The sequence below is a fragment of the Chenopodium quinoa genome, unplaced genomic scaffold (assembly GCF_001683475.1).
Source record: "Chenopodium quinoa cultivar QQ74 unplaced genomic scaffold, ASM168347v1, whole genome shotgun sequence".
Taxonomy (NCBI): Eukaryota; Viridiplantae; Streptophyta; class Magnoliopsida; order Caryophyllales; family Amaranthaceae; genus Chenopodium; species Chenopodium quinoa.
In genome coordinates, this window is record NW_018742329.1 from 5,870,132 (window position 1) to 5,888,738 (window position 18,607).

The 18,607-nt window shown below is 41.3% G+C and overlaps 3 protein-coding genes across 4 annotated transcripts; all 3 read right to left on the reverse strand.

Moving 5' to 3' along the window:
• Positions 1-9,696: 9,696 nt before the first annotated feature.
• Positions 9,697-14,171, reverse strand: LOC110690898 (F-box protein CPR30-like). Of its 2 annotated transcripts, XM_021867802.1 has the most exons (3): positions 12,496-14,171; positions 11,776-11,869; positions 9,697-10,569 (listed from the first exon to the last, which is right to left on the reverse strand). In XM_021867802.1, exons 1-2 carry the CDS (start codon positions 13,668-13,670, stop codon positions 11,821-11,823), a joined length of 1,224 nt encoding a protein of 407 aa, XP_021723494.1. In that variant the 5' UTR covers positions 13,671-14,171; the 3' UTR covers positions 9,697-10,569; positions 11,776-11,820. The 2 variants fall into 2 exon arrangements, with proteins under 2 accessions (XP_021723494.1, XP_021723503.1); XM_021867811.1 differs by lacking the exon at positions 9,697-10,569 and having other exon boundaries at positions 11,604-11,869.
• A 2,158-nt stretch (positions 14,172-16,329) lies between these two features.
• LOC110691924 (protein ALP1-like) lies at positions 16,330-17,136 on the reverse strand. The gene has a single exon (XM_021868910.1). The coding sequence runs from the start codon at positions 17,134-17,136 to the stop codon at positions 16,330-16,332; it is 807 nt and encodes a 268-aa protein (XP_021724602.1).
• Positions 17,137-17,142: 6 nt separating this feature from the next.
• On the reverse strand, positions 17,143-17,715 carry LOC110691936. Its single transcript, XM_021868917.1, has one exon. The coding sequence runs from the start codon at positions 17,713-17,715 to the stop codon at positions 17,143-17,145; it is 573 nt and encodes a 190-aa protein (XP_021724609.1).
• Positions 17,716-18,607: the final 892 nt, after the last annotated feature.

Here is an 18,607-nt window from a genome sequence, read left to right on the forward strand (position 1 = left end):
AAACTAGGCGAAGAAATTTGCAAGGGTTGCCAAGAAGACCCCACCGGTAACACTGCCGTCTGGGTCTTCGCAAACTAGGCGAAGAAATTTGCAAGGGTTACCAAGAAGACCCCACCGGTAACACTGCCGTCTGGGTCTTCGCAAACTAGGCGAAGAAATTTGCAAGGGTTGCCAAGAAGACCCCACCGGTAACACTGCCGTCTGGGTCTTCGCAAACTAGGCGAAGAAATTTGCAAGGGTTGCCAAGAAGACCCCACCGGTAACACTGCCGTCTGGGTCTTCGCAAACTAGGCGAAGAAATTTGCAAGGGTTGCCAAGAAGACCCCACCGGTAACACTGCCGTCTGGGTCTTCGCAAACTAGGCGAAGAAATTTGCAAGGGTTGCCAAGAAGACCCCACCGGTAACACTTCCGTCTGGGTCTTCGCAAACTAGGCGAAGAAATTTGCAAGGGTTGCCAAGAAGACCCCACCGGTAACACTGCCGTCTGGGTCTTCGCAAACTAGGCGAAGAAATTTCGACCCAAAACCAAACCGGATGGCGTCTGGGTAATTGCCCCTGGATAGCGGTCTGGGTCTTAGCAAGCCAGGCGACTATCCATATGATATAGCTCGAATATGCACTAAGTGCCAACGTTAGATTCGGGAGCCAGTCGGTTTATACTGAATTACCGGTCGGGATTTCGCAAAAGAATCACGCCAGATTAGGATGTCCATTCACCGGCGGTCCTTCCAAAAAGTGAGCCGGCTGCAAGTTTGGGGTTGCTAGCCTGGCCTTTTTTGGTGCGAAGGATCGTCAGGCGGATTTGTCCGCCTGTGTGATCGCTTAGAACAATTTACCACCCAAATGGGAGATGTTCTCTTCGATGAATTCACCCGTATGGGTGTCACCGGATGAAAAAATTAGTTACTGGTGCCGCTTGTGGTAAGCACAAGACATGGTGGCTGTATACAAAATTGAACGTAATTCTCATTAATCATTTGAAAATTTTCAAAAGATGTACAATACTTAGAAGTAGTATTTTTTGAGGTTATCTACATTCCAAGTTCTAGGCAACTTTCTTCCGTCTGGAGTTTCTAGGCGGTAAGTGTCGTCTCGTACTTCTTCAAAGATCCGGTAGGGTCCCTCCCAATTTGGGGTTAATTTGCTTTGTTCATTGGCCCTACCGGTTGCCTCCATTTTGCGAAGCACAAAATCTCCTTCTTTCAAAGGTCTTTTACGAACCCGCTTGTTGTAGGCTCTAGTCATACGCAGACGGTAGATCTCATGACGCAAGGCAGCATTCCCCCTTCGCTCTGGAAGAGCGTCTAATGCCAATCGCATGGCTTCCCAGTTAGCCTCCTCATCATATAACATAATGCGTAGAGTAGGCTCATAATGTTCAATGGGAAGAACTGCTTCAGTGCCGTATGTCATGAGAAATGGGGTCTCACCGGTTGCCCCCTTTTCGGTTGTCCGGATGGCCCAAAGGACATGAGGTAATTCCTCTGCCCATAGTCCACCGGCTCTTTCTACTTTCTTCTTTATCCCGTCTGAGATCAACTTGTTAAAAGCCTCAACTTGACCGTTTGCCTGAGGACGGCCAACGGATGCAAAACAATGGAAAATTCCTTGGTCTCCCAACCAGGTCTTCAGGACAGGCGTTTCGAACTGCGGTCCGTTGTCGAAAACCATGGACATTGGAACCCCGAACCGGGTGATGACGTTTCTCCAGATGAAAGAAATCACGTCTTTCGTTTTAATCCCTTTTACCGCCTCTGCCTCAACCCATTTGGTGAAGTAGTCTACTGCTACAAGAATGTAGCGGCGGCCGCCTGATGCAGGCGTATAAGGTCCCAAAATGTCCATGCCCCATTTAGCAAACGGAACCGGACTATGGATTGCCGTGAGTTCTGTTGCCGGTTGATGTATCAACTTAGCGAATTTTTGGCACTTGTCGCATCTCTTTACTAGATCCATGGCATCCGCTTCAAGAGTGGGCCAGAAGTACCCTTGCCGTCTGGTTCTTCTGGCCAGGGACCTGCCGCCAATATGCGAGGCACAAAACCCCGCGTGCAGATCTTCCAAAACTTCTCTCCCCCTATCCGGGGTTACACATTTCAAAAACGGCTGCAGGTATCCCTTCCGGAGGAGTTCCCCTTGATGCATAACAAAACTTGAAGCACGCTTCTTGAGCGCTGATGCTTCTGAAGGGTCATCCGGCAAGATACCATCCGTCAAAAAGGACCGGATGGGATCCATCCAGGTAGCAGTTCTGTCCAAGACTCCAATGGGATCATTCTGAATACTTCGTTTTTCAATGACTTCCCAAAAGACCGTCCTAGGAGCATCACCGGAGGCTGATGATGCCAACTTTGAGAGGGCATCCGCCTGATTGTTTTCAGACCGGGGCACCTGTCGCAGATGAAATTCATCGAAGGACCCAGCCTCCTCTTTGACCGCCTGCAAATATTTGATCATAGCCGGATGGGTGGCTTCGTAGTCACCAAGGTATTGGCTAACGATCAGCTGTGAATCTGAGCAGGCGTCGACCTTTCTTGCACCGGCTGCCTTACACATGCGCAATCCGGCTAGCAGGGCTTCATACTCTGCCTCATTGTTGGAGGCTTGGAACTTAAACCGTAGTGCATATTCAAACTTATCCCTTTCCGGGGAATGACAGACAACACCTGCACCACAGCCGTTCACCGTAGAGCTGCCGTCTACAAATAACTTCCAGGCCTGATCAGGGTTTTCCGGGTGCACCGGCCTAGTCATCTCGACAATAAAGTCGGCAAACGCCTGACCTTTCACTGCCCGCCTGGGTTCAAAAGTTATCTCAAGGCCTTGTATTTCAACAGCCCACTTGATCATTCTACCGGATGAATCTATAGCAGTCATCGTACGCTTGAGCGGCTGATCTGTGTATACCACAACCGGATGTGCCAAAAAATAAGGCTTCAACCGCTTGACTGCTACGAATAAGGCCAACCTAAATTTTTCGATCATGGGGTACCGGAGCTCAGCATTTTTTAAGACATGGCTGATGAAGTACACCGGCAGCTGAATGCCGTCTCTCTCAGCGAGGAGAACGGCACTAAGGGCGTGATCAGAGACGGCTAGGTACATGTACAGAACCTCCCGGGGAAGGGGGCTCACTAGCCTTGGCAAAGAATGCAAGTGCTGCTTAAGCCTCTGGAATGCCGCCTCTGCTTCTTCACCCCATTCAAACCTTGACCTCTTCCTGATTTCTTGGAAGAAATAGAGGCACTTGTCACCTGACCGGCTGAGGAACCTCCCCAATGCCGCCAGACAACCGGTCAACTTCTGGACCTCTTTTACAGTGCGGGGAGACTTCATGTCAATTACCGCCTGTATCTTTTCCGGATTAGCTTCGATGCCTCTTTGGTCAATCAAGAATCCAAGAAACTTCCCGGACTCAACACCAAATACGCATTTCTTTGGGTTAAGCATGACCCGGTGCCGCCTGAGTGTGGTGAAGGTTTCTCGCAGGTCTGCTAGGTGATCCGTTTGTAGCTTGGATTTGACTATCATGTCATCGATATACGCCTCTACATTCTTGCCAATCTGGTTGATAAAAACGGTGTTTATCATGCGCTGGAATGTAGCCGGTGCATTCTTCAACCCAAACGGCATCACCGTATAGCAGAATAACCCCTGATCAGTGACAAAAGCCGTCTTCTCCTGATCTTTCTTCCAGAGAGGTATTTGATGGAAGCCGGAATAAGCATCCATAAAGCTCATTAACGCATGGCCGGCTGTTGAGTCGACTAGGCTGTCAATCTTTGGAAGCAGGTAGCTATCTTTTGGGCATGCTTTGTTCAGATCTGTGTAATCCACACACATCCGCCAAGTACCGTTCGGCTTCTTTACTAGAACGACATTTGCCACCCAATCCGGGTAGTAGCATTGCCTAATGAACCCAGCATCCAACAACTTTTTGACCTCAGCCGCTGCCGCTTGAGATCTTTCTCCACCATGATCCCTCTTTTTCTGCCTAACCAGCTGCTTTTTGGGATCTACGGCTAGCTTGTGGACAGCAAGATCCGGGCTGACGCCTGGCATCTCTTCCACTTCAAAGGCAAAGATGTCTTTGAATTCCTTCAGCAGCTGGAGCAAGCCTTCTCCCAACCGTTCGAAGGCTACCGTCCCGACCTTGACTGTTCTTTCAGGACGGCTGTCATCCAGGATGACATCAAGGCAGTCACCAGCCGGCTGAGGTCGCTGGTCATCTGACCTTTCCCCGGCTAGTGATTGCTATTTCTCCTTTTTGACGGGTGTCAGTTGGTCCGCCTTTCTTTTCATACCGGCTGCCCTTGGAGCCGGGACTGCTGGGTCGCAGTTATCAATATCTATGGGCTCGCCCTGGCCGGCTGCACCCATAGTTGTCTTGACGTCAGAGAGATAGCACTCTCTTGCCGTCTTCTGGTCCCCGCTTAGGGCACCGACTGTACCATCATCCTTCTGAAATTTGACCAACATGAGGGACGGGATGATGACAGCCTTAGATGCGTTGAGGGTAGGACGGCCAAATATCATGTTGTAGGCGGACAGCTCCTCCACAACTAAAAACTTGACTATCATGTGGCGTCCTTGCCCCTTTTCACCCAGCCGGATCGGAAGATCTATGCTTCCGACCGGATGCACTACTCCACCCCCAAAACCGACTAGTGGGTGAGGAGCCTGGTGCATGTTACCGGATGTGTACTTGAGCTTGGTCAAGCACTGATAACTGATTAGGTCAGACGAGCTCCCGGTGTCTATTAGGATCCGGCCAACCTTCTGGTTGGCAACCTTGCATTCGATGACGATGGGGTCATCATGAGGCCGCCTGACCTTGCCCCGGTCCTTTTCAGAAATAAGGACCTCAGGGAAGATGTCTTTCGACGCCTGGCCTTCATCCACTGAGTTGACCAGCTTCCTGATGTTGTCTTTGGTGCCCCGGATGGTGGGACCTCCTCCGGCAAAACCGCCTGCTATGGTGAAGATGGTCTCTTCATCCGTCTCGGAGTTTACTGGGCCGGTTTTTGCCGCCTGCCCTTTCTTGGCCTGGGTATTACCCTTAGCCTTGGGTAGGTAGGATTTTAGGGCCCCCTTATCTGCTAGACGGTCCAATAGCCGCCTGAGGCTATAGCAGCCATTGGTGTCGTGGCCAACATCCTCGTGGTATTGGCAATACTTGCTCTTGTCCCGTTTATTCACGGGGCTTTTCATTTCAGCCGGTTTGTCGAGAGACATCCGGTCTTTGATTTCCAGGAGGATGGTGGAGCAATCCTTTGCGAACTCGTATTTGGGAGCATACGGTTCTGACTTCCGCCTGATCTTCTGGGCCGGCTGTCCTGATCGGTCAGCTGCCCAGACTCCTTTTCTCTTTTCTTCCTTTCTTGCCGGCTGATGTTGTTGCCGGCTCTCTTTTTTGTCAGACTTTTTATAATCTGACGGCTGCTTGACAGCACAAAGCTCCGTCGCCTGTATATAGGCTTCAGCTTCAATTAACGCCTCTTGGAGGGTAGCAACCCTCTTCCGGACGAGGTCAAACTTAAAGGTCGACCCATCCTTCAGACCTCGAAAGAAGTCTGTATAGGCCACTTCGTCTGATAGTCCTGGAATCTAAATTCTCATCAGATTGAACCGTCTGACGTATGACCGGAGGCCTTCCCGGTCGCCCTGCTGTATTGCCCCTAGGTCGAGGCTAGTCTTTTTGGCAGGAATATTCATTGAGAAATTTGACGTAAACAAGTACGCCAAAGTTCGAAAGCTGTTGATGCAACCGGCTGGTAGGTTACCAAACCACCGCTGGGCTATGCCCTTGAGGGTAGCCGGGAAGCATCGACACCAGACGGCATCATCTAACCCCTGGAGGTACATGAGGTTAGAGTAGGCCATTAGATGGTCTTTTGGGTTGGTGGTGCCGTCATAGGCCCCCACCAAAACATTCTTGATCTTAAGCGGCTGTGCTGCCTGGGTTATCACTGGTGAGAACGCCGTTGGCTGTTCCCCCAAATTTAGCAGGCGCAGCTGCCAGTCCGTGGGTTGGAACGGCTGCTGCGCTTGCCCACCGAAAAGACCCGGTGACATAAAAGGGGATCCACCCAACCCATTCGGTGTGCCGAATAGGCCAGGCTGGATCACTTTGGGTCCAGACCGGGCAGAAGCGTCGCCCGTCTGGCTCCCAAGGTTCGTTCCCGTACGCCTGTGTGAGACGTCATGGAAACTGTCCGGGAAGGTCGACGTTGAGGCCGACGCAGACGCCTGACCTCGCTTCTCTTGGAGAAATGTGCGGGCGTCTGAGAATGTTTTCTTGGAGCCATCCGGCTGTACGTGCCGGATGGCCTTTCGCAGCTCCCCTTGAGGAAAACGGAGTCTGCTTGGATCAAACCTTAAGCCCTCCCCCTCCTTTGGCTTGGGATGAGGGGTAGGAACTCGTTCTTTGACCGCCTTCTTTCCAGAAGGCTTCTTGGCCGGCTGACCCTTCTGTGGAGTAGCTGACCGGATGAGGCTCTTGATCTCACCCTTGAAACTATTCATGAAAGACATGAGTTCGTTTCTTGTAACGGGGGCTAAGCCCTCCACCGTTTGGGCAATTCCAGCCGGTTGCCCGGCTGGGTTGCTGGGAGCAGCTTGGCTGATTTCCCGTTCTCTTCTATCTTTAGCACGAGGGTGCTTCGTTCTGAAAGACCCATCCGGGGCCATATATGTTTCAATTTCGTCTCCACTTTCATGGTCCGTCTGGACCTCAGGCTCGACCACAGGCCGTTTGCCCTGATTCGGTGACATAGTATCAGAAGTCATCTTAGAAGTACTCTCCCCACAGACGGCGCCAAATGTTTCGAGGTTTTTTGATGTGTCCTGCGGGAGAGTTACAATTCCAAGAATGCCCTTCGACGCCTGTGCCTGCAAAATCACGAAGACTCCTGGGGGTAGGAGCTCCGCCTCCGACGATCAAGTTAGTAAAGATGCGGGAGGTAGAATGCACGTAATGTAGAAGTTACTTCTCGCGTAATGGGAGAATTCTGCAATTAATATTGCTCGGGGTAAGTGTTTTTCTCTTTGAGTATTTAATGTGAACAACAAATGTTCCAGCCCCCATTAATGAGGGTCCTTCCACTATTTATAGTGGGGAAGGGATGGTTTCCCTTTTAGGGTTTAGAGGACACGTGTCAGCAGAGGATTGGAGCCCTGCTGACCAACGGCTGGATGCCACGTGTCACTAGGCCATTGGGCCACGTGTTTAGGGTATTTTTACCCCAAACAATTGAGGCTGTTGGTGATTTGCCTATGGAGAAAGCATTACCGTTGACTTTAGAATCTCTTCGCACTATAAATGCATACCAAAGGTGCATGCGAATTATTGAGGCTGTTGGTGATTTGCCTATGGAGAAAGCATTACCGTTGACTTTAGAATCGCTTCGCACTATAAATGCATATTGTGCTGACACATTAACAAGGGTCGATCAATCTCACCTCCTCCGAGATAGTGAAGTTCTTCGGTCACCCTCGACCTCCACACCATCTAGCTCCTCCTTGCAAAGTGTGTTGCACTCTCAAGCACCCCGCAAACGGAAACATAGGGCTCTTTGTGGTCAAGGACGTGGAACTTCTTGTCAACTGAGCACAAGTTTTTCACCTTCAGTTTCTTCTCCTGCTTTGACTACTACACCTATGCTCTCATCTAGTACTTTGACTACATCTACACCTCTGCCCTCTTTTACTCCTCGACCCTCTTTGCTTGCAGCCACTAGTTCACCCTCGTTCACATCCATGTTGCCACATAATTATTCTGGTATTTCTACTCATCAAGTAGCCTCTTCTACAGTTGTATCTCCACCACTAGTTTATGTTCGACGAACCACTTTTACTACGTCACCCATTTTGGAAGTGGATGAGTCAAATTTTGAAACACCATGACCATTACATCGTAAAAAACGCCATTAGAGTAGGAGATGTAAATTAGTTTGCTTCATCAGAACTCATTTTGGTATATTTGTAATACTTGCTTTAATTAATTCAATGTTATTATAAATATTTTGGTTTGTTTGTGGACATTTGTTATTGGTTGGAATTGTTTAAATAAGTTAATTGTATAAGTTGTGTGGATGTACATGACATGATATTGTTACAGGTTGCACAAATGAGGGGATGATGCCTACAGGTTTATCAACTTTTCGATTATAATTTTCAGCTTAAAACCGATACCTCAAGTAGCGGTTTATGTACTAAAACCGCTACTTGAAGTAGCGGTTTATATACCAAAACCGCGGTTTATGTACTAAAACCGCTACTTGAAGTAGCGGTTGATATACCAAAACCGCTACCTTAAATAGCGGTTTATATACAAAACCGCTACTTCAAGTAGCGGTTTATATACTATAACCGCTACCTTAAGTAGCGGTTTTAAGCTGAAAAATATTTAAAAAAATTAACAAAGTTTCCCGATCCTACGTGGACAACATTTTGGTAAATAAGTTTAGTACCGACGCAAAATGGTAAATAAGTTTCAATTTAACCATATTTTGGTAAATCGTCCCGATTTGATATCGGAGAAGTGATTTGACTGGTAATCGTGAGAGTATTTCGGCGATAATCTCAGTTGGAATTTCCGCCATTGTTGCTTCAGCTCAAGCTTTAGGGTTTAGCGGGTTTATGAGCGCGGTTACAGCCAGCATACATATTTCATATTATACATTAGTACAAGTATCTTGGAGCGGTGCGGGAGCCCGGTCAATATCTTTGTTAATATGGTTACATTTTGGCAAATATGAGAGCGGGTTTGTATTATTTTAATTTTTTTTCTTTTGTAGGTGATGTGTCATTTAACTGGATGTTATAGTTAGTGAAGGGTTAACGGTTGTTTTGAATCTCGTTTGGTCTGGAATTTAACGAAATTAACGAAAACCTAAGAATAAAGGGTGAAATAAAGGGTATGGATAACTCCAAAGGCTAGGGATTTGTTCATTCTCATATTCAACATCTTCATTGTAGCTGACCATTAAAGGTTTTCATTTTAAGTTTGAAACCAGCTCTGCAATTCTTTATAATTGGTTAACCCTAGTTGTACGTTGCTCAGTCGCTGCAACCAACTCCGCAAACTTTCATAATCGGCTCACCCTAGCTGTAGAGGCTCACCTGCTGCTCAGTCGCCGCAGCCACCTACCTAAGTTCTGCTATTCGATATTGTACTTTGCCTCCAAACTCAATTCATCGCTATTGAGAAATTGGAAAGGAAAACCCAAAGGAGATTACCCAAGTTTTTCCAACAGATTCAAAATATGGTTTTGGTGTTGAAAAATGTGAACAAGGTTACAAAATAGTTAGTCTTGGAGTGTCAACAATTCAAGATTGACGATGTTAGTCTATATTTATCTGCCAAACTTTGTGTTGATGTCTATATCCTTACTAAAGCATACGAATTAACCATCTCGTCCCCATATAAACAATCCATGTTAATATGGCATATTAACATGTATTTTATCAGTATGTAGTGCCTAAAACACGTAAAATTTGAAAGAAAATTTTGTCAAGAATATGCCAACCTTTGCGCGATTGACTAAAAATAAGTTAATATTTGGACTAATTTAAAATAAGTCAGCCTTTATATGATATTATCCCAAAATGAGTCGTAACCTGTTGGATTTAGAGGTAATCGGCTATTTGAGTCAATTATGCTAATTGTCAAAATACAAGTGGTTCTTTTTAAAAATTTAATTATAATTAAGTAAATTTTTATTTAATACTCCTTCCGTCCCTTAATATAAAGCTATTTCTAACATTTATTACTCACATAATAAAGAGAAAGAGGCTTTAATTTAGGGTAAATTTATTAATAAAAACAATTAAAATCCCCATACCACAGAGAAGCCCCCGTTAGCCACGTTTCCACCCTAGTCCAATTTCCTCTCTCCCCTCGCACCGACTAGCCCCCTGTCGACCCCTTCCCCCCACCGCCGACCACACTCCCCCTAAACACCGACCACACCTTTCCTTTTTTAGGCTCTCTCCATCTCCACCCCGACCAATTTTCTCTCCCCTCCCTATTACAACTCAAATTCATCATACAGACATACAAGATTAAAAGAAAAAAAAAGCCTGGACTTTCTGGGATTAGTGGGCCTAAGATATGCTAGCGACCTAGTGTTTGCATAACTCAGTTATAAGCCTGCATTTTCTTCAGCACAAAATGATGGAAATAATGAATTTGGATCAAACTTATTGTTACAACTACAAGTCAGTAGTCAGTCAACATCCTACTTACACCAAAGACAGTATAAAACCAAACACAGTAGAACAACTGAACAAGGGAAGCCTTCACAACTTGATGGGTTTCCATATGATCAAACTACCTGTATGTCTTCTTCTAACAACAAGAGCAAGCACCAAGGTGAACAGCTTTTTTCAACTAGCATGCACAAAAAGCTAAACTTCTTCATCAAGATCATATTCCATCACTTTTTCTTCATCAAGACATCTTATCTTCCGTATCAGTTTTATAAAGTTTGAAGCTCAAGTTGCCAAGGCCTCTCTTGAGCTTTCTACTTCTCTTCATCAGTTAGATGTGCATAGTGGCTTGTAAGCTAAGAAGAGAGATAACCGGAGAAGAGAGAACTTGATTCAGTATTAAATTAGAACTTCAACTACTGACTAATCCAAGAAAGAGAATAGAAGTGTCAAATTTTTCAACTTTTATGAAGCTACTTCTGCTTAACGGAACACAAATTTAAAAAGAAAATAAAATAATTAATATAAGGATTTTATATTTGCAAAGGTTTCATTAACAAAAGGATTTCTAGAGGTGCAGATTCATGATAATGTAAGAAAGTGTAACAAAGTCCCAGTGATATTCTGAATGAATCTATGCAGCATTCAAAATGAATTTGGCAATGACAGAAACTCATGATCAATGATCACTAGCTTCCGTAAAAAAAATAAAAAAAAAATAAAAAAAAAATGTTGAAACCATTAAAATCGAGATGCATTAAGAAATATCCACCCTATTACAAGATATGATTCACACATTTTCAACTCAAATTCTTCATTACAAGTGGACAATTAAAAATTTGGTAAAGTATTATATAAATTTGCAGTGAAGTCATTCTATTTAAATTTTCTGATAAGTTGGATGTGCTGTGATGCTTTGTTTGTCCCTTACATTCGCAGGTACTTCAAATATGCTTTCAATATACAAATAAATCTTTTGGATGCATTCTATTTACCTTATGCGAACTAATATTAGTTGTAAATTGAATTGTGCACAGCATTACTTAACCCGTATTAGAACATATTTGAATTTATTAAAAGAGAATGGTCTCATACCTTGATTAATACATCAATTTAACATACTGAGCAACTAAGAATCATTTAAATAAAATTAAGTACCAAAGCCTTTTACAATTTTCTGCAAATTAAGCCAAATTATCGTCCTGCCCTGCACCAAGCCCAAGGAAAGGAGGACAGAAAGGGTTCCTTGGAACTCATAAGCATTAGCCAATTGCAATATTTCTAAAAGAAGCACCAAAGAAAGATTATTTGATCATCTTTATAAATAAAAAGGCTAAAGGTCTATGTTTGGCTGGCCCATGAATACACATTCTTTATAAATAGGTCGATAAAAAAGATAAAATTCGGATTCTGTGTTTAACATTCAGCCAACATTAGTCCAAAAAGTCGTATTATTCTTTTCAAACTTAAGGGCATAACACATACAGTTGATTTCAAATGATAATGAAGTAGTCAAGCAAAGAGAATTCAAATCAATACGTGCGATAAGACATCATACTTACATTAAAGTCATAAACAAAGTCCCAGCAGTAGCGTCTTTGATAGGTTCATAGCCTCAGCTTGAACCCCTTAGACAGAAATTTATCAACAACAGTTCTGAAGAAAATAAGGGAGAGATTCAGAACATTTGTTACTTGCATAAAAATTGTATTCCAAAATGATAAAATAGGTTCTCTAGAAGCAAAATTACAAAAATACTATGGTCAGATGAGGGAATGTACAATAAAAAGATTTTAAACATCCCCATACTAAATTCTAATGATTGGAGAAAAACACACACAAAATCAAATTATAAAAGATTTTTGAACATACTCCATATTAAACCTTCAAATGATTATAGCTTCAAGAAATAAAATTAAATTACTATGATGAGATGGGGGAATGTACAATAATGTCATCTACTTTCTATACTTCTAAATTATAATGGAGAATATAATTATATTACACCATAGCACATATAAGTCCTAATAAGAAATCGAAATGTACTAGCTTGCAAATTACAACAAGGTTATATAAACATAATCCACTCTTACGACTATCACTTGGCAAAGAATTGAGCTAAAGGCATCACTTTTAAACTCAATATTAAGGTATATTCCTATAAGTCTATAGTAATTCCCCTGCGTAGCAAACATGAACCAAACAAATCACGCAACAATCCAGAATAAGCAATTGAAAAAACAGAGAAATAAAATTGCATATTTATTAAACAGCCTGCTTACTTCAACTTGTTATTCCTCGGCAAGGTTTTCCTTTCAATAATCACCTTATCTTCAAGCAAAACAAGGCTGCCCAACAAAGTAATTGTTGTGAAACCTTCAGTAGGTAGCCCATGAGCTGCAATTCTTTCAACATGTTTTAACTCCAAATCGTACCAACCATACTCCAAACCGTCTATCTCAATCAAAACTCGTCTACCATCTTTCGAGTAAACAAGAGCCCTAGCACATTTACGAATCCCAACAATCTTCGGCTGTGAAATACAAAGCAACTTAACCCAAGACTCTTTGTCTCCATACTCTTTCATTACCCACAATTCAGCATTTACAAGCACCCTATTATCGAATTCATCCAACAAATTACCATTGAAGCGACACGAATTAATCATCAGACATAAACACCCACCTAGCTCGATCAATAAAAACGTTGAATTAAACAAACTCATAAGATTCTCATTATAATTCGGGCATTCAATAAGCGAGAAACTCTCAGTCGCTAGATCAAATCTAGCGATAAACAGAGACTCAGAATGCGACTCTTGAGTAACAACATAATGTAAACCCTCATTAACAAGAACACCATGATAATAACCATAATAAAGATAGTACGGAATTCCTTCGATACATCTCCAGGAATTATCATTATAACTATAGACTTGAGCATTATTAGTGGTATTATCAAGTAATCCAACCCCCTGAACAATCCTCACCACCTTACAACTGTTGCTGCTGCTATCGTATCCGAACCCTAGAACCATCTTGTTAGGATCATGAGCTGGAATTGCGACGGAGGGAAGTTTAAGATGCGAATTTGTGAGAGGATTGTATAAGACGACTCTGGCTTTGGAGACGGTGGAGATGCAAACGACGCCGTTGCAGGAGCCGATTAATTGGATACCTTTGTGGGGTTTGAGAGGGTGGTTGAGCTCCGAGAAAGAGAGGCGAATATGGTGGGGGTCGAGGTCGAGGTCGAGTTCGGAAAAGTGGAAAGTCGGGTAGAAGAGGAGGAGATGATGGTCGGAGTTAGAAATGAGGGATTTGTTGAGGTGGATTTTGATGAAAATGGGGGTTTTGATTAAGGAATTCCAGGATTTGCAGACGAGTTGACATCGGAGAAGTGATTTGACGGGTAGTCGTGAGAGTATTTCGGTGAGTAAATCAGTGGGGAATTCCGCCATTGTTGCTTCAGCTCAAGATTTTGGGTTTATGAGCGTGCAGTTATAGCAGTATATGTGAAATGTGAATAGAAATTAATGTAGTGAAGTTTATGGTTGGGAATGGAAGATTGTGGTAGACTAAAAAGTCAAAGTTGGACTGAAGAATACTGATTTTGTCTTTTTTTTTTTTTTTTTTTTTTTGACAAGCCTGTTTTTGTCTATTTAAAAAAGTAGACAACTTCCAATAGATCCCCCTAAAAAAAAAAAAAAACTTCCAATAGGTAGCGTTGACTACTTGACTTTGGGGAACTATTCCGTACACGAATCCACCTTTACTTCTCAGTTTTCAGTTTCTCATACTACGGAGTAGTAACTAACCCGGAATAATTAACTAAAATTTGAGAAACACAATTCTATAAGGGCGGAATAATCAACATAATTACATTAATCTGTCCCCTAATATATAAGCCTACCCTTGATTTTATGGTCAACCATTAACAAATTAACAAAGAAATCCTCATCAATATAAACACAATTAAATTTGTTTTAATGTGTAACATTCAAGTATCGTTTTTTTTAAAAAAATTTAAATTTTTTTCATAAACTATATACCAAATATTATCAAGTTGAATTCCTACTCATATTTTAAACTAGGTTAGAACCCGTGCGATGCACGGTTTGTATAAAGCTTATTTTTAATTTGTACACTTCAAAAATAAATCGCTATTATACATGAATATGAATAAGAATTATAGTACCTCCGTTACAGGTTATGTACAACGATTAGACATTTTCCCTCTCTGCTTTATGTCAAATCGTTGCACATAACCTGTAACGGAGGTAGTATAGATTTTGTAATTTTATTTTTTTTTATTTTAATCAAAATTATTATATAGTATCTGTTCAAACTTTGTCTAATTTATAGTTCAATGTAGGAGGTCCTTTATTTAGGGGTGTCTATTTGATTTTCGGTTTGGATTTAGGCCAAATCCAATCCAATCCGATTCGAAATAAAATTCGGTTTTTGATTTTTAAATCCAATCCGATCCGAATTTCTCATGAATTCAATCCGAAATAAAATTCGGTTATTTGGATCCGATCCGAAAATCCGAATTAAAATACATCGCAAATTTTTTAGGGACTTAGTGATTATAAAAATAAAAATGCAATTCTGAAAAGCCTAGTTTTAAATACATAGTTCCTCATGATTAATACAAATATTAAAAACATAATTTTTCATAGTTTATATAATTATCAAAAAAAATTTAAATGATTAATATAATGTATCCTTATTTGTAAAAGTGTGGTTTTATATTTCGGTTAATTTGGTTTTTTGGATCCGAACAAGGTCAATCCGATCCGATTTGAAAATCCGAATTTTCAAAAAATTTCAATTCGATCCGATCCGATTTAAAGTTTGGATTTGATCCGAATTAATAATTCGGTTTGGATTGGATTGGATTTCGGTCTTTTATCTGAATAATGGACACCCCTACATTTATTAGTGTGCTAATAAAAATTGTTTCAATTTCCAATGATAATTTGATAGGTTTTAATTGTAATGTAGACGCTTCCAATATTGAAATTTCAAAAATATTGAATATGATAGCTCTACAAACAAAAAAAAAAGTGACATCATCATTGCATTTAGGCAGGAAATTTTGTATTGAGAAAGCGGCACGTGGGCAATGGTGATGTCAGCAACCTCTGTTTTAATAATGGTTAATAGAATAGATTATGAACGGCTCAAAGTCTTCAAAAAAAATATGTTTTCCATTTTCATTTTAAATTTTTTTTTAATCACACTCTCAATGTTTTCCATTTTCACCATATCATTTTGAGGTTGGGGATTCCTCGACCTCCTCTGCCCCTCACTCATTAACAGCTCAGCCTAATAACTTAGGAGCCAAGATGAAACAGTCAAATTTTCATTAGATCTGTTGTTCCTTGCTTACAAAGGAAGATGATGATCACATAGTAGCTTAGCCTAGTTTTGTTTATACATGATGCTCCGAATGAATGCATGATTTCATTATCTGTAAAATTTAGGCCTTAAACCATGAGTTTGGCCTAGTCAATATGATACACATATCTCCATGGTTTCAGAAATTATGAAGCCAGGACTTTCTGGGATTAAAGGGCAGAGATGTGCTAGCATTTGCATATCTCAGTTAGAGCATTGCCATTAATGGGCATTTTTTTGGTTGCCCAATCTCTCTCTAACCACTTTCTCACTCCTCCTCCCCATGGGAATTTTCTTGGTCATTTTTTTTCTACACCAATGGTCAAAAATTATAATCCCCACCATTCTCTCTCCTATTTTTAACCTTATAGCCCACCAATATTTATCTCTCCTACGCATCATTAAATTTGTAATTTAGTATTTCTTAATTTTATTGTTAACAAAATTTTGTATTGATTAAATTATTTATGAGTACAATATTAATTATTTTTATTATTAATTTATGCGAAATTTATTTTTTAATAAAATAATAATATTTATTCTTAACTAAATTTTTTTATTGATTAAATTATTTATGAGTATAATATTAATTATTTTTATTGATATTTTATGCGAAATTTCATTTTTCATTAGTACAACATTAACGATTACAACATTGGAACATAATGATCGTACACCTATCATACAACCCAAATAAATTAATGATTACAAAACTATTTATTCATTTGTACGACCGTATTTTTGCCAAATATGCTCAACTAAATCATCTTTCAAAGAAAAATGGGTTTGGCTATCACGCAGGGTAATTCTTCTTTGAATATACGTGTCAAAATCAACGTTTGGTGGTCGGCCAACGTCAAATTCGAAAGGCTCGTTGTTATTCACTGTGGCACTTGTACTCGGTCCGGAACTTACTCTATGAAGCTGAGGGCGATCTTCTTCATAAGACCTTCTCAAAACTTCGGCACGAGTGTAATTGTGTCGTTCATCCTCGACAATCATGTTGTGCATAATGATACAAGCTTTCATTGTGTCGCTCAAAATGTCTTCGTCGAAAGCAAGTGAGGGTTGTCGTAATATGGCAAACCTAGCCTGTAGAACTCCAAACGCACGTTCAACGTCTTTCCAAGCTGCAGCTTGTTTATCTGCAAATGACTTGTCATTCTGGAGTTGAGGATATGTGATACCTTGGATAAATGTTGCCCAGTTCGGATATATACTATCTGTTAAGTAGTATCCTATGTTGTACTCATGGTCGTTTACCATAAAACTAATTGGTGGTGCCCGACCTTTCAAAACATCGTCAAACACCGGAGAGCGGTATAGGACGTTAAGATCATTACAAGAGCCGGGTATTCCAAAAAATGCATGCCAAATCCATAAATCTTGATCCGCAACAGCTTCCAGGATAAGGGTTGCGTTCTTGCTACGACCTGCGTACTGTGCTTTCCAAGCCATAGGACAGCTCTTCCACTCCCAGTGCATGCAGTCGATGCTACCGATCATGCCCGGGAATCCATGCATTTCATTTTAGTGAAGGATTCTCCTTAAATCTTCATCTGGTGGACTTCTTAAGTACTCGGCCTCAAAATGCTTGATCACCCCTTGAGTAAAATGTTGCATTGATTTTCTAGATGTTGTTTGACCCATGCGTATGTATTCATCTACGGCATCCGGAGCAACACCGTACGCTAACATTCTTATTGTAGCGGTGCATTTCTGCAGAGGTGATAAGCCAAGCCTACCAGCTGCATTCCTACGCTGCTGGAAGAATGGATCGCCCTCAACCACTTTATTCATAATCCGACAGAATAAAGGTTTGTGCATTCGAAATCGACGACGGAACTGATTTTCGGAATACACAGAATTTATTGCGAAGTAATCATTGTACAATTGCAAATGCCCTTTCTCCCTTTCTCTATCTCCCCTACGCTGCGGGACAGTTTCATCTTCATTTACAATTTCGATCTCAGATGGAGGTGGTTGAGGAAGCATTATGTTAGGTAAGTGATTTGTGAAAAATTCATCAACTAGATTATCAAATTCCGCATATTGATCTGAATCGGAAGAATTTGAGCTTGAGGTTGAGCTTATGGAAAACATTTTATGTGTTTGGTTTTTGAATGTTTTGGTGTTGTGGATCAATTTATGGATTTCACACCTTTAAATAGGAAAGCTTTTCAGTGCATCTCCTTCAGCTGAGTGTGAAAAGACTACTCAATGTATAGTAAAAACAAAATACATGACTACTCAATTCTTAATAATCAATACCAATGCTTGTCATACGGTTCAAGTTATGTATGAAATGACTACTCAATGATTGTATAAAACAAAAACTACAATTGGACTTGACTACTTTTTGGGATTTGACAGTTCAATGGTTGATAAAACCAACCACTTGACTCATAATTGTATAAGACAAATCTACACACACTAGCTAGTACTTGACTCATAATTGAACAAAATATATGAAAATGTAATATAAATTGATTAATTTTTGGATAAAATTAATAATAAAAATTAATTCATTGCAACATAATAAACAAAATACCTTTTATTTCATTGCAACATAACTTGAAATCATAATGCATAATAAACTACTCTACTTTCCACCATACACTTCTTGAATTAGTTCCTCCTTCCACGCTTCTTCATCTGGTGTAAGTGGCGTCGTTTTTGACATAATGGCTTGCAACATATCAAATTTCATCTTCTTCTCTTGTAATTCGACCTGTTTGTATTTCCTCTTTTCCTTTTCCCTTTCAAGGTCCAACCTTTGTTGCCGTAAATTTGCCTCAAAGCTTCTAACTTCAGTACAAGCCTGTATCTGTTCACCAATACTTAAAAATGCACTATCATGAGCAATAGCTTTTCCCTTACGCTTAGCCTTTGCTTTTTTTACCCCGTCGGGTCTGGGTATACCTCCTGATGAAAACCCACCAACGGGAACATCTCCTTCTTTGTATTTGTTGTGGAGGTATTTGTTGTTGTGGAT